The sequence below is a fragment of the Columba livia genome, unplaced genomic scaffold (genome assembly GCF_036013475.1).
Source record: "Columba livia isolate bColLiv1 breed racing homer unplaced genomic scaffold, bColLiv1.pat.W.v2 Scaffold_245, whole genome shotgun sequence".
NCBI classification, from domain to species: Eukaryota; Metazoa; Chordata; class Aves; order Columbiformes; family Columbidae; genus Columba; species Columba livia.
Genome location: NW_027043282.1, coordinates 159,879 through 182,329, shown reverse-complemented (window position 1 = coordinate 182,329; position 22,451 = coordinate 159,879). Strand labels below are relative to the sequence as shown.

Below are 22,451 nucleotides of genomic sequence, written 5' to 3'. Positions count from 1 at the left end.
TCCCCTGGTGGCACCATCCCCTGGTGGCGCCATCCCCTGGTGGCGCCATCCCCCGGTGGCACCATCCCCTGGTGGCACCATCCCCTGGTGGCACCATCCCCTGGTGGCGCCACCAAGACCAGCACGGCGCTCACTCTTGGGCTCCGTGAGGGTGGCCGGGACAGTGAGTTCGCCCACCCAAGGGAGGTCAGAGCTCAGCTGAAGGCAGGAGTTGGGTGCCGGCAGTGGGGCTGGAGGGACAGCGGGGCTGGGGGCATTTGGCAGGGCAGAGCAAGGCCCATGGGGAGGACGTGGCACAGGAGAGGGTGCTGGGAGCTGGGGGTGCTGGGAGCAGCAGGGGGTCCCAGTGAGTGTGGGGGGCACAGGGTGCAGGTGGGATGTGTGGGGCAGGGGATGCGGTGGGTGTGGGAGGTGCCGGTGGGTGCGGGAGGTGCCGGTGGGTGCTGGAGGTGCCGGTGGGTGCTGGAGGTGCCGGTGGGTGCGGGAGATGCCGGTGGGTGCGGGAGGTGCCGGTGGGTGCTGGAGGTGCCGGTGGGTGCGGGAGATGCCGGTGGGTGCGGGAGGTGCCGGTGGGTGCGGGAGTTGCGTTGGGTGCTGGAGGTCCCGGTGGGTGCGGGAGGTGCCGGTGGGTGCTGGAGATGCCGGTGGGTGCGGGAGGTGCCGGTGGGTGCTGGAGGTGCCGGTGGGTGCTGGAGGTGCCGGTGGGTGCGGGAGGTGCCGGTGGGTGCGGGAGATGCCGGTGGGTGCGGGAGGTGCCGGTGGGTGCTGGAGGTGCCGGTGGGTGCGGGAGGTGCCGGTGGGTGCTGGAGGTGCCGGTGGGTGCTGGAGGTGCCGGTGGGTGCTGGAGATGCCGGTGGGTGCGGGAGATGCCGGTGGGTGCGCGAGGTGCCGGTGGGTGCGGGAGATGCCGGTGGGTGCAGGAGGTGCCGGTGGGTGCGGGAGGTGCCGTTGAGGCACTGCACCACCGCGTTCATGCAGCAGCTGTTCCCGTGGTTCCGCAGCCCCTGCGCGCTCATGGCCCCGGGCGGGCGCTGGGCACCCCCCGCCGCCGGTGCCGGTGCCGCTGCGGGGCCGGAGGGGCCGGCCGGGCGGTTTTGTGCGCGGCCGGCTCCTCCCCCGGCCGGGCTGGGGCTGCGAGCGGGGAGAGGGACGGGAGGAGGAGGACGAGGATGAGGAGGACGAGGGAGCGGGGGCTGCCCCGGTGTCCCCAGCATCACCGCGGGTACCCCAGCCTGATGTCCCCAGCATCACCCCAGGGTGTCACAGCATCGCTGTGGGGTGCCCTGATCCTGCCACCTCGGGGTGCTCGTAGCTGGGACAGTGGCACAGTGGCCACCTCTGCACCCTCCACACTGAGGTTTTGAGACCTAACGAAGCTCCCTCCACAAAGAGCCACAGAACAAGGGTGGCCACCCCAGCGCTCGCACAGCCCAGAGGCTTTGGCTGCCTCCTGCCCACCCCACACCAGCTGGCACCATGTGTGGGTGCTCGTTTGGGGTCCGGCAGAGCTTGGCTGGGGAGGGACAGTGTAACCTTCCCCCCGCCGCAGGGATCAGCCCCTGAGCCTTCCCTATGTGCCCGGGGGGACACAGGATGGCTGAGGCCACTGGGTCAGCTCCTCCTCCCCACCTGCAGCGCCGCCAGCAGGGGAAACCCACTCTGGTTCTGACAAGCAGTTTTCAACCGGATCAGTCCCATAGTCCAGCTGGATCCGTCCCACAGCACCACGCATGTGGCACCGGCTGTTTCTGCAGCAACTCCCCTGGACGGCAACCCGGTGGCAACGTGTGGTTCTTCACACAGCTCTGAGAGACTCGCAGCCCCAACCAAGTCCAGCCGTGTGAGGCTGGGACCCGCCTGTCTGTGCCAACAACCTGGAGGTGAACCCTGGCCCGGGTTGCTTTGACAGCTGCCAGCACTGCTGAGATAACAGCCCCAGCACTGCCCTGTGCCCGGGAGCCTGGGCACATCTCGGGCAGAGCTGTCCTTAACCAGGGCCAAGGGGCTGGCAAGGGATGGAGTGGGAAGGAGGTCCCTGTGCCAGGCACGGGTGCCACTGAGTGTCACCTCGCTGCAGGGCAGGGGGTGTTGCAGAGGCCCCATTGCGGCGTGTGGCTCTTCTCTCCCCGGGGAGCTGCAGAGGCTGATGATGATGTTGGGGGGGCTCCCAGGGGATCTGAGCTTGGCTGTGGGTGCTGCGGACTCTCTTCCATCCCTGCATCTGCCTTTCCCCCCGGAAGGGACAGCTGTGCCAGGCAGGCTCTGCAGCGCCTTCCCTGCCCCACAGACACCCTGGCCATGGGGATGTGCTGCAAGCCTGGCCCTGGATGCAGCTGGAGGTGACGTGGGTTCCGAAGAGATGGGGCAAAGTGGTGGAGGAAGGGCCAGGTGGTGCTGCTGGATGTCACAATCCCTCCTCCCATGGGGCAGGGTGTTGGTGGCAGGGACACAGTGACCTCCCCGGGGATGCCAGGCTGGTGGTCGCCAGCGGAACCTGAGCGGGGCTTAATGCTGGATTGAGTGGAACCAGAAATCCAAAGCAGTTTGTCAATGAAAGCAGGAAAAGCCTGAAGAAAAAGCGAGGGAAGCCGGACAGTGAAAGATGCCGGAGCCAGACTGAGAGATCAGAAACCAGCATTTGTTGGAAGGAGGTTGGTAGAAAGCAAGACCCGATGAACACAGGAAAGGGAAATAGTCTAAAATGCGACAGTGAAACAGGCACGTCCCAAAACTCCAAACCTGCCTGAATTAGGAAGTGTTAGATAACGCCAGTGGCTCTGCCGGGTCCCCAGCAATGTGCCACAAAGTGCAGCAGGTAACAGCAGCGAGAGCCTCTGAACGCCCTGCCACGCTGATGCGGGGAAGAAAACCAGCTCCCATCAGCCAAGGACCTAAAACCCTGCTGGGGTTCTTCTTGAGCAGCATCTTCCCAAGCGCCGGGGCGCAGGCAGCGATTCCTTTCTGACAGGTACCGCCAGTCCATTCCAATCCAAAGCGTTTGCAGGTTGGAGCGGGCGCCAGGAATGCTCGCTATGCTGATCTGCCTTTCAACAAGATCGTGTGTGCGACCTTCCCCCTTCAAACCGTTCTGAACGCGATGCCTTCCTGTTCAGGCTGAATCCAACATCCATCGGCGCTGCAGCATGCTGCAGACTCGGGAGCAAATTTGGGGTGGGGAAAATGAAAACGTCCAATGCAAGCAGGGGGGAAAACGCTTGCTCGCTATTCTGGAAAATTCCGTGTTGTTATGGCACGAACTGTCCCGGTGCCTCGGGCACCAGACAGCTGGGATGGATATTAAAGACACGGAGAGTTTTGGTTTGATCAGGGAGACACGGTGACAGGACAGTGTTGGGAACGTCTCCTCTGCCTGGGCAAGAGTCTCTGCCCCAGGGAGGCACTTGGGTGTCAGGATAAGCTCAAGAAAAAAGCCTGAGCAGGTCTGAGCTGAGCTGTTCCAGGCCCGGCAGAAATCCATTGTCATGCTGCCAATCACAATAACAATAAAAACAAAGGGAAAACGTGGTCCCCACTGTCTGGGCTTTGCCATCGGACAATGTTTTCTGTATTGGAGCCGCTCCCGTCCCTTGGCACAGGCTGGAACACCCGTGCGGCCGAGGGGAAATGTGCTTTCAGACACCCCGTCCCACTGCCGCGGGTTGTACCCGGGGCTGAGCTGGGGAGAACCGGTGGGGCTGGGAGACTGGGCATGGTCCAGCGCTGCCCGTGCTCTGCCCGTGCTCTGCCTGTGCGCTGCCCGTGCTCTGCCTGTGCGCTGCCTGTGCGCTGCCTGTGCGCTGCCTGCACCGCTGCCTGCGCTCTGCCTGCACCACTGTCTACACGCCTGTCTGCACCACTGCCTGCACTGCTGTCTGCACTAAACACAGCAGACTGAATTGAAACAACAAGTTATTCATTAAATAAGAGACAGGAGAGTGCAGAGAAGAGAGAGACCATGTGAAAGCAAGAGAGAGCCCACAAATGAGTAGACGTACAAGGCAGATGATGCTGAGACGGGCAGGAAAGGCGGCAGGAACAACGCAAACTGTTACAACAACTGCCAAGGTGATTTTCGGAAGTGATGAATCCAAAACAAGCAGCAAATTCTTACCTCCCCTGAAAAAAATTGAGCTAGAAAGGGTATCTAAGGACCGGGTAAATGCACACCAGGGAGTAGAAATATACTGTTTACTCTAAGAGAACAAACGATTGACAACAAACTGAGTGGTAAGAAAAGAGCATTTCCAGGGCCGGCCGGGGAAGCAGCAGCCCAGCAGCTCCGGCACCGGCTGTCAGCCCCAGCTGGGCTGTTTCCAGATGAGGACGGCACCGTCCGCGCTCACGCTCACCATGTACTTGTTCGCGGGGCAGATCTTGAGGCGGGTGATGTTGCCGCTGTGGCCCACTCCCACGTGAGTCACCGTGCCCTCCTTATAGTCCCACAGCTTCACCAGATGGTCATCACCACCTGCGTCAGGCACAGAGGAAGAACAAACGATTACAATGACAGGACAAGGGGTAATGGGACCAAGCTGGAACACAAGAGGTTCCACCTAAATTTGAGAAGAAACTTCTTCTCAGTGAGGGTGCCAGAGCACTGAACAGGCTGCCCAGGGGGTGTGGAGTCTCCTTCTCTGCAGACATTCAAAACCCGCCTGGACATGTTCCTGTGCGACCTCACCTGGGCGTTCCTGCTCCATGGGGGGATTGGACTGGATGATCTTCTGAGGTCCCTTCCCATCCCAAACATACTGTGATACTGTGATACACCGAGTTCTGCTGCTTTTTGTTCCCCGCTCCCAGGCAGGGGAACGCTTCGGTGTTCCTAGGAAGAGCAGGATATGTTTTCTTGGGCATTATGGCAAAAACTGCTTCTGTTCTGCTGGGGTCAGTGTCCAGTGAAGGGCTCAGGACCTTCACCAGCAGATCCCAGTGAGCTACAGCAGCATCTTCCCAGTCTGAACTACAGCCTGAACCACAGTATTTTTCTTCGGTGATTCATGTTCTTTTCCCCTTTAGCTGACCCCTTTTTTTCAGCTTTTTCGCACTGTACTGAGATCCTTGGTTCACTGCCTTGCTTTTCCTGGTCTTAATACGACCTCCTTTCTCCAGCTCCAACCACGCACTGACCTGTGACAAAGGACGCCCCGTCCGATGTGATGTCCATCCCGTTGATGGAGCTCGACAGAGAGCCTTGCACTTCTCTGATTGCGGAGCCATCGAGCACTTCCCAGTACACGATCTAGAGAGCAGAGCAGAGCGGGGCGCTCAGCTGGCCGTGAGCAGCACACGGGTTTCAGCACCGCCCTGGGACACAACCTGCTGTGCAGGGACAGGAGTTTCACCCCAGAACCAGCGCCAGACCGTGTGTTGTGCACTGCAGAGTTCCTGCAGCTTTGCTCACCTTTCTGTCTGTTCCACTGGTGATGATCTGGTACTCTCCGCGATGGTAACACACGCATTTGAACAATGTGTTGTCTAGGATCATTTGTTTTCTCACGTAACGCCTGCAAAACACCCCAAAATGAGACAGAGCAACAGCGTCAAAACCCAAACTTTGCCTGCCTGGAATGTCTCTGCCTGTGCTGTACATCAGATCTCTCTCCTTGGATATTCTCAGGCACTGCTCTGAGTTCAGGGTTCCATGAAGCCCGTTAGGCTATCAGTTCTGCTTCCATCACAGCTGCCCTGTAGGACTCTTGATCTGCTGTCGTACGAAATGAAATGTTTAAACCCAGAATGCTTTCCAGGTGCTGTTCCCTATGCCAAGGTGTCCTCGGCCTTACCCCAGTGCAGAAAGTCTGCAGATCCGCAAGAGCTCGACACGAGTCACAAAGTTCTGGAAAACAGAGCTAGTGGCAAACTTGGGAACTCACCCGCTCCACCTTGGCCAAGCAGGATCCCGCACAGAAAAACAACCGCAGAACAAAGGTTTGTCTGAGCTTTTCTGAAAAGCTTCTCGAATTGGAGGTTCTACATTCCCTGACCCGATTGTTCTTTCTAGAAGTTTTTATCTCTTCGTGCTCTTTTTCCCCTCCTCCTCGCTCTGTGGTGTCCCAAACCGGGCACAGTGACCCTACAGATATTACCAGCACTCCAAGTGCCTTCGCAATACTAATCTGTCGCCTTACTCAAGATCCCAGATGACGCACGTTCCGTCCAGGCTGGCTGTGACACCCTCTTTGTCGTTCTTATTAGTCTTGATGCAGGACGCGGCACCTCTGTGCTCCTTCAGAACTTCCCTCAGCTTCTGGGTTTTCTCACCAATATTCCAGATCCTCACCTGAAAATCAGCAACACACATCTGCTCTGGTACCAGCTGGTCCTGCCGGAGCTCAGGAGGAGCTTTCCTGAACTCTGCCTTTCTCTGCCAACACGTACAGCAGCTCAGTCCCAACCATCTCCATTGGCCTGTGGGTTATTGGTGCAGCTGACCTGTGAAGCTCAACTGAGTTCTCCACAGTGTAATCCACTTGCTTCAGGAATTCGTGGCCATCAACCCCAGGCCTTGGTTTTGCCAAGTGCCCGCTCTCCCATGCTTCATTTTACACAGCTCTTGATCAGGAAAAACCACCCAGTCCACGATCTATTGCCAGTGGTGCTTTCAAGATCAAAGCACAAAGCTGCTGCAATGGAATAGAAAGGAGCTACCCGCTATTTGTCCTACAGAGAATGCCAGGAAGGAAATACAAAACAGCTCTTTAAAGCTTCGATGTGAAACACGTGCCTGAAAGCACCTCTTTTCCCTGTGCTGGTAACAGCAAAAATCTTTCTGCTTTGAGGCCTTGATCCTTCACACCTTGCACGTCCTGTCCCACTAGTGCCAAACATTGCAATGTCTGTTCACCTCGACATTCCACTAAGGCCAAATCCCAGGGAAAATTTAGACATTTCGACACGGGCATCAAAGGCAGAGAAGAGCTGACCTTCCACGCTTTCGAGGCTGATGCCGAGTTCCCGAAGGGATCTGGATGTCCAGTTGCCACTTGCTCAAAGCTCAGAGCATCCCGATCCCTTCAGCAACCCTGAAGTCACAGCTTCCTGAGGACTGATTCTGACAGAACCATTAGCACCGCAGAGCAGCTTTTTTGTGTTCCCAACGAGTACTGCAAGTGCGCCCCTGTGGTTCTCCTTTCTGCTTAACCAACCTTTAGTTGTAATTCTGTCTCAGCTGCACAAATACAGCCAAATAGAGGGGAGAGACAAATGAACAAAAAGGATGAAGAGCATATTCTGCATTAGAAGGATTTCCAAAACTGCCACGCCAGAAGAAATCGGGGCACTGTTTTACATGATGCCCTCTGAGAACAACAGCACATCTCAAAAGCTGATCTCTTTGAACTCAGCCCTTGGCTCAAGCGGCAGCTCAGAACAGCTCCCGTTCTGACTGAGCACTTCCAGGCAATTCGCAGGCCCTGTGATGAGCGCACGAAGCTGCTCCAGGTTTTGAAGCACAAATTACCTGCCCGTCACCTCCTCCGCTAATGATCTGTTTGCAGTCGCTGGTCGCAGCAATTGCCGTCACTCCCAGGTTATGGGCGTTGTTGATCTCGTACATTGGCTCTCCCGTAGCGGGCACGAAGGCGTGGATTTTCCCGTCATTCCAAGCTGATGAACAGAAAGAAAGAGACTGCCCGGGCGCACAGACTTTCCTCACACTGTTGTCGCTCTTTCCAAACCAACCCCTTTTTATAAAGAAGTTCCCACATAAGGCCCACGCTGTTAGATCACCAGCATACCCGTGAAAACCACTGTACTGCAGATGAGCCCGCAGAGCTACGGTCCCAAACACACTGTTGAAATGTAATTGCTTTTGGACTCTGGCTGTGGACAAAGTGGTTTGGTAACCATGGGGAGGCTGCACGGCTGCTCTAGGACTGCAGGAGTCCCTGTGTCAGCAACTTGCACGTGGCGATGGACGGCGGCTTTATGCAAATATGCTCTACATACATCACAGGTGAAGCTGCTGCACACAACAAGGTTGATATTTTAGAATTAGGTAATTTAAATAAGACTGAACCGCATTCTGGATTGCCGGAATTCACTGATCCAAAGCAAGGTCTCCAGCCCTTGCCTTCTACCCTCACCGCAACTGCAGCACCAGGACAGCGGGGCTGCCAGCAAAGTCCATCGGACCAGCTGCAAGCAAAGAGGCCTTTGGGTGTCGCCATGAACTCCATTTAAACGCTTTCCCAATTTAATCTTCTCTTCGTTTTAACATACTGATGTTTATTAAGTTGAGGAGCCACGGCTCTGGACTGACCATCACCTGAAACGATGACCATGCCGTCCCTCGTCACCTCGACCGCGTGGCGGGTGACGTTGGGGACGGTGATTCGCAGCCGCTCCAGACGTTCCGGCGTGTACCACACTTGAATGTCGTTTGTGGAGCAGGTAACGAACAAGTCCGAATGTCCCCTGGAGAGTTCAGAGAGGAGAGGGAACGAGGAGGGGCACACAGAAACGCTCCTTGCTTTGTCACGGCTCAAATCGGCCTCCAAAGCTCGGCTTTGCTAACCTGCAGCTGGGATCTGCCCCACAGGGATCCCCATGGCTAAGACAAAGGCCTTTTTTGGAGGATCACCTTTCTCACATGAAATTCCCCTGGTTTGGGTTCTCTTCAAAGATTCATTTTAAGGAACAGTTAAAGTTAAACTAAAAGAACTCTTTCTGCTGAAGCTGTGACGTTTATTCCCCATATTCAATCTCTAAACAACTTCATGTGTTCTATAGAATAGACACAAAAGTGGGTGTAAAAGTGCTGACTGCCCAGGTTTAACATCAGCCACTAACAGCAGCCTCACATTGTAAAGATGTCATTTGTTATCTTGCTTACTGGATGATTCCCATTCAACAGCGCTGAAGGTGATAGAAATGATGGCAAAGTCTGTTCATAATATACTTGTTATAAATGTTGGAATAAAACAAGACCTGCAGCATTTCAAAAGCCATGGGACACAGTGCTTTGAAATAAGCTCTAAGCCACTCGTCCTAGGGATGCAACAGAAAGTGACATCTAGAAAGGTACCGCGAGCTTTTGTTCAACAGCACCATCAATGCCCAGAAAGATGAACCAGGACAGAGAAAACCGGCACAACACAAGTGTGGCCTCTTTCAAGCCCAGCTTGCACGGGTGCTTTATCAACCAGGATAACATCAGCAAGTGAAGGATTCTGAAATAAGCCAGAGCAGGGAAATTAAGCCCGTATTTCCCCATCAGCAATAGGCTTTGTTCAAGAGCAGGCAACAGATAAGAAGTTCAAACATCTATGCAAGGATGTAGTCCTGTAGTCCTTACAGTCAGCACCAATGGCTGTGACACAGGCATGTCAATCAGCGGTATCAGCAGCACATCACCCTAAAGCTCCACCTGATTTTCTCATTAAATGAGAAGATGTGGGTTTGAGGCTGGCGGCAGGCAGGGAGGAGCGCTTCCTGCACCCTGCACTCCCTGCACCTCGGTGACATCTGATCCTTTGCGCTGGGCCGAGAAGCAAAGCAATAAAAATACGCCAAAAATGTTCATTTGGATCAAAATCCCATTTTCCATCTGCAGAGATGATCCACTGTGGGTTTAAAAAAACAAAAGAAAGAGTCACGATGCTACTACCCAGGAAGGGAACATTTGCTGTGCGTTCACAAGACAAATGCAGAGCGACCCTGGGACAAAAGGGGGAGGCTGCCATCCCTGCCGGTGCCCAAACATCAATAATTCAGGTCTTTTTACTTATCATCCTTTCTGCAGATCAGTGATTTTTCCAGTGCTCCAACTGAACTGCTGCCTTCTGCTTTGAAGCAGCTGCTCACCGTCACCCCGGCGTTTTTTGGGCAGGTGACAGCATCGCCCGTATCAATCATCCCAACAGATGGTACCAGGCTCTGGGTTCCTGTGGTAAAAGCTGCGCACACAGGCACCCTGACCTCAGCGGCAGCTCCTCAAGCTTCTGCACCAGCCAAATACAGCCCAGCCCGTTATACTCACTCAGGAAAAACAATGTCGTTGACGGCTTCGGTGTGACAGACGGCGACCAGCTCCTCTTTAAATGTAGCGTAGGCACTGCGGTGCATCTGGCCTTTATTTGTCCCTAGAAAGAACTGGTCGTCCCGACCTCTACACGTCAGGGAAGTGACAGCACCTTCAACTCGCATCCTCCTGTGCAAAGAAAGCAAAGGTTTGGCCATACATTGACCTCGAGGAGCTTTCATTTTCCAGCTTCTCGAGAATTCGACTTTCGCTGTTTCCCCAAAAAGCTCCACACTAGGCTGTGATATCAAGACGCAAGAGCATGGGCAGGACTGACATTCCATTCCCAGTCACGTTTACTACTTCCCATGATCTTGCCCGTCCCACCTGCTGCTCTGCCAGGGCTGGCACAGGCAGCGCTTTGGAGACTTGATTTCCTGCACCAGGGCCTAAGGTAACAACAGCTTTGTTGATATTCTTGCTCAAGTGCACTTCAATATCCCACTTTCAAGGATATTTCCAGACAGTTTAGACCTTCTGGGAATAGTTTCAGTCGTACAAAGCTAAGCTTGCAGAACTGTACACTTGAAGGGGATATTCAAGCAATGCCAAATGAGTAGGTGTGAGCCCCATTTTCAAATCACGTATGGGGAAATGACGCCTGCAGCTTTCTATCTGGTATGCAGAAAAAAGCCTTGCAAATACTCCAGCACTTCCAGACACGTGCCTATAAAATGAGCAGAGCCCTGCTTTACAATCCCATGAGCCCCAACAAACCCTTTTGGAGATGGCAACTACTACTCTTTCTCACCCGGCGTAAATAAGCATCATTCTATTGACTTCAACAAATCTGTCTGGCTTGGCATCAGTTTAGGATCTGACTCCTACTGCTCCAAAGGAAACAACAGTCATTTCCAAGGAAGGATCAGAGGGCACTTCCCTGCAAACGCACGCAGTCATTTTCAGTTTGCTCCAACCTCATGACGCTGGAACCAGACCGTGTATTGTGTCTGCAGGACTGAAAAACTGAGACTGACTTGGATTATGCCTTTCCATAGAAATGATTGGTTCTCATACCGTGACCCTTTTGGAGGAATTGTCACCTCTCCCCTCCTGATTCTTCCAGCTACAAACTCACTTCTTTACTTGGAAGTCTGAGCCTGTACAGAGAGCTACAGTCCCTTCTCTGGTGCCGACTATTAAACCTCCTGTCTTCGGCAAAAGCAAAGCTGTGACTCCCTAGGAGCAAACAGGATGAAAACGCAATCGGATGGGAGCAGAGGCTCCTTGCTGCTGCAGCCACGCTGAACAGCACAACGGAGTCTCTACCGGGCTCCCGACGGCGGTGCTTATCTCACTCCAATATGGCTTTGTCAGTGTTTTGTCACTGACCTGGGCTAAAGAGTGGCTCTCTAGAGGGAGAAGGGAGAAAAGAGTTATTAATTGCAGGTCTATATGAACTAATACAGTACGAGGAGCGAGCAAACAGCATTATCTTGGATTCTTCAGAGCAGCTGGGACCACGTACAGAGCCTGACCTCATCGCAGCAAGCGATACCCACATCGTGGAGCGGCACTCGCGCTTTTCCTTCCGCGTGTCCTTCATCCAACAGCCACGAAAACAACAGAGGATACAACTCAGCTTCAATGGTCTTTCCTACAGCTCTTTTTAGGATGATCCTCTGCGTCTCAGGCCTCTCTCTCTGCCTGAAAGATGCAATCCCATCTCCCACCTATTAGTAATCAAATACGTTTGTCACAGGAAAGCTTTGGAAATGAGTCAGCCCATGGTCAACACGGGTTTCTGCTGTCACTGAGCAGAGCAGATCAACGGGAGGCCAGCCACTGGAAAAGGAGAAATGCTGTTCGGTGGATAAAGTACCAGGCTACAGGAAAAAAATGCATGACAACAACATCAACAAAAAACACCCAAACAAATGAAAACAGTCCTCAGCCTTCCACAAAATACAAGTGTAAGAAGAGTCAGATCTGCTTCAGTTCTGCCACCTGTGAAGTAATATTACTGTTCCATGTACAACAGATTAATTCTTGAAAATCACCAAGAGACTCCAAGATAGGCTGCCAGAGGAGTGAAATGACTTCTGTGGGGTTAAATCACAGTATCACAGTATCACAGTATGTTTGGGATGGGAAGGGACCTCAGAAGATCATCCAGTCCAATCCCCCCATGGAGCAGGAACGCCCAGGTGAGGTCGCACAGGAACATGTCCAGGCGGGTTTTGAATGTCTCCAGGGAAGGAGACTCCACACCCCCCTGGGCAGCCTGTTCAGTGCTCTGGCACCCTCACTGAGAATAAGATTTTTCTCAAATTTAAGTGGAACCTCTTGTGTTCCAGCTTGATCCCATTACCCCTTGTCCTGTCATTGTTTGCCACTGAGAAGAGCCTGGCTCTATCCTCACGGCACTCAGCTTTTATATATTTATAGACATTAATAAGGTCCCCCCTTAGCCTCCTCTTCTCCAAACTAGAGAGACCCAGCTCCCTCAGCCTTTCTTCATAAGGGAGGTGCTCCACTCCCTTCATCATCTTTGTTGCCCTACGCTGGACTCTCCTGATATTCTAACTTGGGAAAATATCCCTACGAGCTTGGGCGAACTTCTGCATGAGTGAAATGGAAAGGACAAAACCATGAAATAAAGGAGCTTTGTGCCACCAAACTGGAACTGAAAACGAAGTTCCCGTCCCAGAGGCGCCTGCAGAACCTGTGGCCGGCGGCTGTTCCGCCCAGACAGACCCGCAGGGACGGGCAGGAGCTGTTGGACTGACACCGCAAGTCACAGTCCAGACTCCAGCAGCATTTGCCGCTCCCAGGTTCATAAGCACCATTGCCAGCCCTTGGGATCCCACCAGCAGGTTCGCAACGTTCAGATTGTTTCTCCTTTAAGCCCGAGCCATTATGGGAAAACAACAATTTCTGTTTGGTGGTGGCTCTTCGGGGAAAAACAATGCCCAGCTCCAGCATTTAGTGTTGTGAAAGCACCAAGAAGTCAATTCTCAAAGAGCGACCAAGAGGCGACTCAGAGTAATTCTGTATTTATTCCCCAGGAAGAAACCCCTGTCGTGGGCTTGACTTGTGACTGGGGAACACACACAGATGTCGCTGCTTTAGGATTCAAAGTCTGACATCTAAGCAGCACCCCCAGCCTTCCTGTGCTTCTCAAGCATTAATCTGGCCTAAGCCCAGGAAATGTTCAGCATTTAACACCTTCAGAGGGTTTAGAAAAACCAAAGCCACAAAGTGTTGGTTTTGTTCGCAGAAAGGACTGAAGGTCTAAGGAAGGAGAGAGAAGAAGTGAAGAAAGAAGAGAAAACAAAATGGACATCTGAGCTGTTTAGACCCAGAAAGGACACAGAAAAAGCCACAGGCGAGGTCTGATGAATCTGGGAAAATTCCTTTGCTTCGATTATCCACGCAAATAGAAGCAATTGGTTGTTTTTAAAGGCTTGCTTATACGTTTTAAAGGAAAAAACCCCAAGTCACCATAAGCGTTACTGTGCATTCCAGCGCTGGCAATGCAGGCAGCCTCACACCTACCTACGCATCGGCTTAAAGACGATTTAACTTGAGGATCAAATAACCATGGGCTGCAGAAAAGAACCTGACACACACTCTCCCGCTCTGTGATTCACCAGCACTGAGTTCCCCGCTCGCCGGCTCCAGCAGCAGCACATCCGCAGTCTCCTGATGGGTGACAAACACGACCTGCGGAGAGGATCTTCTGCCACATTCTCACAGCGGCAGCGGCGCTGGGTTTCGTGCAAATATTCTCAGCAAACGCACAAGAACAAAGGGATTCTTTTGCATTAGAAAGACGATCCACAAGCAGAGCGGTTTCTGAGCAATGCTTCTGGAAACTTCCTCCGAGGCGCTGGCAGCGTTTGGCGAGTCCCCTGTTATCACGGGCCCATCACCTGGCTGCTGAGCTCCTGGTCTGTGGTTTTGCCTGTAAAATCTTCCACCTCAGACGCCCTTTGGGTTCAGCGTTATGGCAGGTGGCAGCATTACAAATGCAACCTATGACTACGGAGTTTATCTGATTACAGCTGCCAGTGCTCTTGTAGGTGAAATGCAGAGTCTAACGTAGGAGGTTAAAAATATCTCCATTCATTATTGACTGCTCACCCAAAGAAACCAGCGCTTTCAAGTATGACTATAAATAAAAACCCCATCAGAACTGCAGCCTGCCCGGTCCCTTCCTGCAGGGATTCCTGCTCTTTGTCCCACTCGGATCTCTTGCAAAGTTCTTGAGCGCTCTGTGAACTCTTCCAGCGCATCTCCTGTCAATATTTATTTCTTTTTACAATGCAAATCACTCCAACTACTTCTGAAAATGCGTTTGCAATTGTACATCCCTCTTCACATTCCAACGGGTGCCTTACAGCTCCTCAGGCCCGCGGCAGGGAGCAAAATTAATGCTGCTGTTTATTCCAGTCTTTATACACCTTAGAGACAGGCACTTAAACTTCATTCCAGGCAGATGGAAAACAAGTTGCTTCATCATAACAAACTATTTTGCCACTCCTCTTCAAAACAGAAACCAAGAAATCTTCAGATCGTGTCTATACAATAAACACGTTCTTATGTATCTAAAGGCTAAGTTCCTTTAAGGGTGCCCCACCTTGTTTTCAACAGAATCGCCTCCTCACCCCGCAGTATCTAAACCCTTTACAGATGTGCTCGGCGTGGGGTGGCTGTGGACTCCAGGTTTGCAGTTTCATGCTTTGCCACCGGATCGTAATTCCCCGGTGCAACTGGTGAACATGGGTTGCAGAGGTTTGTTCTCAAACACAGACAGCATTGCAATGCGTGGCTCCGGATGGGAGAAGTTTTGGTACAAGTGCTAATGCAAGGTACATTTTCAAGAAAGACACACAAGATGTCTTGGTTAGCAACGGGATGGACTAAATTGTGTGGAAACAAGGATGCAAATAGTTTTGTTTTGATAAACGCTGTGGTTTTGACTCGAAAAAACATCTGCAAAATACCTCTTTCGGCACTGGAGGTGAGGCTACAACTGGAAATTTCTGCCGTAAAACACGAGATCCTACGTGTGTCCAGCGAGCACTTGTTGACAGTCCAGTGACAAGGCATGATTTGTGTGCAGAGATGTGCAGGGGGTGGGCGGAAAGGGAATCACAGCACGGAGCTGGGAAAGAGAGCTGGAAAGTATGAGAGGGGATCTGTGGCCGAGGCACTGACAGTAACTGCAGAGAAAAACGTCCCAGCGCCTTCCCAGTGACGGCAGCAACACGGGTTTGCCCTGGTGAATTCCCCTCCTCGGGCACAAGGGAAGCGCATTGGGAAGAGCGAGGGAGAGAGCAAGAGGAGAAGGGGTGACGGGGCTGAGCGCGTCTGACCGAAAAGCCTGTGAACAGGAACGCCTGTTTGAAGCGGGAGGGGAAAGGAGGAGACTGGGAGGACTCCTCGCTATTTCCATCCAACGGGAATGTCTCCTTTTCTCTCCCGGCTCCCCCAACGACCAGTGCCACATCCTAAGAAGCTGCCACCACATTACAGTCACAAACCCAAGCTGAAGCCAGATTAGCGCCTACCAGCTCAGGGCTCGTCCACAAGGCTGGCAGGCGGCTGTGATGAGACCCACTTCTGGATCTTCCCTTCTCCTCAACACCTTGTCAGCCTCTTGCACAGTCAAGGGGCCTGTTTGCCCTCAGCTTTTCACTCTCAGAAGCCATGTCAGCTGAAGCTCATGATGCTCCAAAGGTCTCTGCCACAAACTGCCGTTCCTATGGATCTGCCTTACGATAAAACCCCTCACAGTACGGACTGGACTGTGGTCTGGCTTTGAGCCTTGGCTTTTTCTTTTGGACCCCCAAACGGCACAGCATCCTGCTCGTGACCCTGCCTGACGGCTTCTTTAGCAGTGCTCTCAGAAGTGTATTTTTGGTGAAGTTTTGTTTCAAGTGCATTTGGCACCTTTCCCTCAGCCCTGAGGACACGGGAGTTCAGGCCCTCGGGTGGCTTCAAGCAGGGGCTCTGGGCGAGGTGCACGTGCTGCGAGATGGAGAAGGACTCAAAGCACGCAGGCATTGGAAGGGGAGGTGACAGTCACCAAGACCTTGGCCTAAGAGACAGCACAGAGCAGCCACGGGTCCTGCGTGGACGCAAAGCCCTGCAGGGGGGCAGCCGGACAAGGGGCTCAACCGCGGCCAGTGCGGGTGTCCCCACACGGGGACACACCTGCAGCAAACTTACCATTGCCAGCAGGAAACAAAACACATCCATTCCTGTCCTTTAAGAGGGACACAGAGAAAAACTACTTGCATTCCTACAATATAAGTGGGAAAAACAAGTAACAACTTCTCCACCCTTCTGGAACAGATAAACATTGAACTGTATTTCAAAGGATTCAGTGGGTCCAAGTTATCCCGGAGACATGGGCCTGCATTTGTAACGCAATAAATATTTCATCTGGAACGGGCACGTACATGGTTTGGATGCACCTGTCCAAGCAAAGTTCAGGAGGTTGAGAGAAACAAGCCCAGAGGAGCGTTTTCTTTGGGGCTGACTGCTGAACTGCTCTTACAGCCCCTGTGGGCTTGTGCTGCTCTCAGAGCAGATCTGCTGCCCCGCAGGACAGCGGCCCCGCGGCATCCCCACCAGCACAGCCGGCCCTCCCGCGGCAGCGCTGCCCCTGCTGCTCGCTGCTGGGCGTGCTGCTGACGCAGTCGCAAAACACATCCCAGCTTAGGCAAGGGATAGACCGAGACGCTACAAGAAGCCTTTTCTAGCACCAAATAACGAGAAATCCACAACAAGTGTTCTAGCTGGTGCCGATTGTTTTATCATTACAGCTGCCTGCATGCAGAATTCTTGTACGACCACAGGTCAGAAGCTCCTTATTCAGGAGATAACTCCTGTTTGAGGATGCTCAGACCCACGAGTCCAAATTAGAGACAAAAAAAAGCTCAGTTAAAAAAACCCTTGGGGTTATGAAGTCAAGAACTCAGAAGTTAAAAAGCAATAGAATCAATGTACCCTGTGCAACCTTGTTTTGTCCAAATTGTGCATACGCATTACAATAAACTCTTGAATTACATGATTTATACTGCCTTTTTCAGTAAGATCTCTGCCTCATCAGTGGCAGAATCAGAACAGCAAAAAGACCAAGGGAAGTGGGGGAATGGGATGGGGAACAAACACAAAAAGAAAAGTTCAGTCCAGACAGTTTAACACATTTGTGAGATCTCACTATAGGACCTTACAGCAGTAAGTGCGGGAAAGCCTCTCAAACAAGCGCTTCCACCAGCCTTCCCAGGAACGTCCTCTGTCTCACTCCAGCTCGTATCTTCTTAAAAGAAGCAAAAAAGTCAGGAACTACTCCATTTTTATTACTGCTTTTCACTTCCTATGACGTTTACCAGATGAATTGTACAAGAGTTTGTGGGATGACACACGAGATTCAAGTAAAACCCAAATTCTGAGCCAAATGAAGCTCAACGAAGGCGGGACAATGGGCTCAGCCTTCAGCATCAAGACCGAGACACAAGGAACTGACAGCGCAGGAAAAGCGTTAGTCTGAGAATCCGCTTTGTGATGGTTCTCCCGCAGGTTGCTCTACCTTCAGTCACTGACAAAGAGCAGGACAAGGACAGAATTGGAGTCACAGAGCTGCTACTCACCATGCTCAACTTCTTCTTCTGGGGCCCACAGGCAGTCACCACCTTGCTGCTTGTGTTCACTTTCAGGACATCTCCACTCGTCGTGCCAAGATGAAAATCACCATCATCGTCTGTCATCTATAAGAAAGCATAAAGAAAAAGAGATCACGGTCTGGATACTGAGACCCGTGTCCCACGCCTGACACTGGGCTGCATCAACAGCTTTAGTTCAGTGGATTGCCAAGAGTTCACCTGGGGGAACCCAGCCAATGTTTCTGTTCCATCACACGCACAGATCCAGAACACTGCTGAACGCCAGACACTTTCTAACCAAATCTAGATCATATTTGGAAGCATAAAAATCCAGGTGCCGGAGCCCGTGACCGTAAGACGTGCTGCTTCTCTTGAGGAGCATCCAGAACACTCTTTCCCAGAGGCCGTGGGAGATCAACTGCCATGGCCAATGCTGAGGAACTTCACTGCCGTCACGCACTTGGGACCAACATTTCCAGCATTATTAGAGAAACTCGTGGTTTTTCTCTAGTCTGTACAGAGTTTCTTAGTTTAGCAAAGTCATCTTGGCTGAAACGTACCTGAACACACACGCTGATTCCTCTCAGTTGCCCCGCGTAGCATTCAGATGGATGGATTGTTTTAGTTGCTGTATCGAGTTCCCACACTCGAATGGTGAAACTGTAAGAACAAACAGAGTGGGATCAAATCCACAGATGCAGAAACCTCCAAGTTTTTTCAGTACTACAAGAAGTAAAAAGCCTTCACAAGGCTCCATTATTCTGATCTTTCAATACGGAGAAAAAGAACAATATCAGAGAAGTCTCTTATGGAAACTTTTTCCGGGTAAATCAAAAATCTTAAGGCTTCAGCAAAAACATATGTGAGGACACTTTCAACTCTTTTCTAGTGCAATTTAATTGACGATGTCAGAGACGATGTCATATCTTTAAGCAGAGTCACCCTTACATTTACCAAAGTGCTAAAATTGCAAAGGCGAGCACTCATAAGTGCGAGTGCAGCCAAGAGCACCCAAAGCCGTCCCTGATGCACAGGGAGGTGCAGGCCCTCAACGCGTTTAAACGTCAGCCTGGATATACGGGCGCTGCCGCAAATCCTTGCAAAACGCGACGTTTTGTACAACTTTTGTTACAAGCCAGTGACCAACTGTACATCACATCTGGTGAGGACAGGAGATCATCCAACGACCAGCAAGACATCATTGTTTCGACATTAATTAGCCATTGTTCAGGGGCACTCATTGACTGCTTTTCTTGTGTAATCACTGGCAACTAAATATGTTAAACACCGCACGGGGAATGCTGAGTACAAAATCCTGCTATCAGGAGCAGAAGTGACGCACGTGGGCCCCTGTGTGCTGCTCTGAAAACATCTTGTTACATGGAGAACAAGCAGAAATGCCTTAAAGCTACAACCTGACGGGTATTCATGAGTCCGTTCAGAGTAAAAAGAAACAACACAAGCACACAGTTGCTTAAGTTTCCTTGTAGTTCAATAAAGACTCTTTGTCAAAGGAAATAGGGCCAGGGGTTCTCTCGCTCTGCTCGTTCCTCTCAACAAACCCTTACTTTCCAGCAGTGACAAACATCTCGTCCCTGCAGCTGGAGCACATGACGACGTTGGCATTGCTGGCGCTGCGCGGCGAGGCCGGGCTCCCGCACACAGCCTCTCTCTTACTGACGTCCCACACCATCACCCTGCAGGAGAAGAAAGCCTTGAAACAGCTTCGCTTTTTGACATTGCTTGGAAGTCAATTACTAAAAAACAAAAGCAAGACAAAGCCTATTGTCCTGCAGTCTGTTCCTACCAGGACACACAACAGAAGTAACTTTGTAGAGATTCTACCCAAGAAAAAACTTGTCACCAAAGTGTGGAATTGCAGTTTACATCCCCTGCTCCTGAAGCAAGGCTACGTGGATTTATCAGATTCCTTCTGCAGAGCACGACTCAAATCATACAGAATCACAGAACAGCTTGGGTTGGAGGGACCTTCCCAGCTCCCCAGTGCCCCCCTGCCATGAGCAGGGACATCTTCAGCAGCTCAGGGTGCTCAGAGCCCCATCCAGCCTGGCCTGGGATGTCTCCAGGGATGGTTCAGCCACCACCTCTCTGGCCAACCCGGGACAGGCTCTCACCACCCTCCCTGGAAAAACGTCTCAGGCCGCCCATAGAATCTGATTCTTGTCAAAAATCTTGTGCCAAGAAGCGGAAATCCTTACCTGCCGTCGTCCTGGCCTCCCAGGGACACAAGATAAATGCCTCTGGGCGAGAACGAGAGTCCCTCGACTTTGCCCTCGTGCAGCGAGAGCCGAGCAAGTAACTCCTGCCTTGGGAAATCCCAGAGGATGACGTCTGCCTGCGGGGCAAAGCAGAAGGGGGGGATGGCAGAGCACGAGATGTGACTCGCAGGATCAGGGAGAACAACGTTCTCTGGCAGGAAAGTTGTTCGAAGGAGCCCAGCCCAAGCTTCTCTGCAGCCCTGGGCACCCCTGACACAAAGAGGCTTCAGACTGGGTGCTGTGAGAAGCATTATTCCAGCTGAGCACTTGAGTAGCTCTGCTTCATTTCAGCACCTACATTTACCCTGAGACACTGAGTATTTGACTTAGGTTTTAAAATACTGAAAGCACTAAAACCTGATCCCTTCCAAGTGTCTTGAGGTCTTTCAAAGAGGCAAAAATAAAACGAAAAGAACTTCAGAGGTCTGAAAATGCAGGTAGGTAGCTGTCAAGGGCTTTTGAAAGTCCTAAGCAGCTCTGGAACTCAGGTCTCACTTGAAATAAACCAGCATTTATTAATTAATGTCTAATGAGATTTTGGCTGCCACACGCCCACAACACTTTGGATAAAAAGGACTGGAACTAAAAATTCCTCAATCCTAGGGAGACTGCTTCATGTTTTACAAAAACATAAAGGCACATCCAGCAATGGAGTAACTACAATTTCCCATTCCCTTCAACATCTTCCCATTGCAGATATTTATTTTCCAACCAAAGAAAAAATAAACGAAAGGTGTTCCCACCACTGGCAAGCCAACTCCAATTTCTCTGGTCATTACTAAGCGGTTAAAATCAGAGCATTACCCACCTTGAATCCAATGCAGGTGACTTGTCCTGAAGCGACGTACATCCCATCCCTGGACACGACAACGCAGGACACGTTATCGGCGTGGCCATGCAAGAAACTCTGTTTCTTAGTGTCCAGGTGCTGAATCAGCACCATACAGCCCAGGGGGTACAGGATGTGCTCCCTGTCGGGGTGGCAGATGAGGCCACAGGGAACATGTCCTGCAAGAGAAACGGGTGAAAGATCCGCTGGCTGCCAACAGTTCAGGGGCTGCAGAAACCACTGGCTCCCCACGGTTTACCTCACAAGGCGAGGGGGGGGGAAGGAAAAGAACCTTCCAGTTCTCCCCAGAGCTGTTCAGCAGAACAACCCCGTGTCGAACAGCACGGTCACCCTTGGAATAAGTGATGGCCAAAATTGCTAATGTTGAACAAATCGAGTAGGATTCAATTATATTATGCATATTGTTGTAAGCAGTAACTGCGCTTGTGCAAGTTTGATTATGTTTTGTAGAACCTTGTAGTAGTAGTTAAGCCAATGCCTGGATTGCCTGGATGGTGCCATAAATAACAGGACTCCCGGATGGTGCCACAGATAACAGGACTCCCGGATGGTGCCACAGATAACAGGACTGCCGGATGGTGCCACAGATAACAGGACTCCCGGATGATGCCACAGGTAACAGGACTCCCGGATGGTGCCACAGGTAACAAAGTTCCAGAGACGGAAATTCCCAGCGTTTGAACGAGCGTATAACATATATAAGCACACACGAAAAATTGAGTGGTGTGCCTGTTGGCGGAACTGAGCTTCCCCCGGTCACCCAGCACTGTTTTGCCTAATTACCGCTTGCTAAATAAAATCAATTGATTGGCTCAAAATCGATTTATTGGCTCTTACTTATAACAAATTTTGGTGCCGTGACTCGGATTAAGGATCTCTGGGAGGGACTCCTAAACTTCAGGGAGGCGCCCCATCCCGTTTTCAGACGGTCCTGGAGTGGACGGAGGATCGCCCTGAAACCTTAACCTCCGAACCCTAAATTTAGGTAATTAGGCAAAAGGATTGAACCCCGTAAACCTTTGTGCACGAAGAACCGGACGAAGACCCCGGGGAGGGTAAGTATAGAAAGCAATTCCGTTCGGTTGGGGTGGGTATCCTGGAGTGTGCATGAACGAGACGCCCCCCCGCTTGGGGAGGAAGCGAAGTGAGTGTGGACCCTGCCGTAAGGCAGGGCGGGACTCTCCAGTAGTGCGGTTCTCATAGCCCGCGAGGGCGTGAGCCACGAACGAGGGGTGCGTGTGTGTGTGTGAAAGAAGACACTCCGGAAGATGGGACAGAGGAAGAGCAAGCCTTCTGATCCCATGGGGAAGGGACCCAAGGAGAGGTTACCGGATATTCCCCGAGATTCCCCATTGGGCCTTATGCTCAAGAACTGGGAGGGTGCAGCTTGCACGCGAAACAAAGGTAGGGAAAAAATGGTTTACTATCGCATGCATGTCTGGGGAAACCAGCAGATTAGACCAGATCGTTTATTTTGGCCAATTTTTGGGTCATATGAGAATTGGATTTGTCAGGCCCTAAATCTTTACCAACGGCACCAACAAGGGCCGGGCGCTGACATTAAGTGGCCACAGCAGCGTCCTAACTGGGATAATCAAAACCCGGAACACAGGGGCCATATGGGAGATCTTCGCATTATAATCGTCCAAGGGATTAAGGAATCTGTCCCTCGAGGGCAGAAC

General features: G+C 51.9%; 1 protein-coding gene across 1 annotated transcript; it reads right to left on the bottom strand.

Annotated features, from left to right (window-relative positions):
• Nucleotides 1–4,243: 4,243 nt before the first annotated feature.
• Nucleotides 4,244–22,122, bottom strand: LOC135578041 (cilia- and flagella-associated protein 52-like). The gene is made up of 14 exons (XM_065048213.1): nucleotides 22,099–22,122; nucleotides 20,728–20,988; nucleotides 19,860–19,996; nucleotides 19,209–19,337; nucleotides 18,201–18,300; nucleotides 17,629–17,745; nucleotides 11,103–11,203; nucleotides 9,983–10,153; nucleotides 8,270–8,418; nucleotides 7,463–7,608; nucleotides 6,132–6,283; nucleotides 5,405–5,507; nucleotides 5,131–5,242; nucleotides 4,244–4,468 (listed from the first exon to the last, which is right to left on the bottom strand). The coding sequence occupies exons 1-14, from the start codon at nucleotides 22,120–22,122 to the stop codon at nucleotides 4,293–4,295; spliced, it is 1,878 nt and encodes a 625-aa protein (XP_064904285.1). The 3' UTR covers nucleotides 4,244–4,292.
• Between the last annotated feature and the right edge of the window lie 329 nt (nucleotides 22,123–22,451).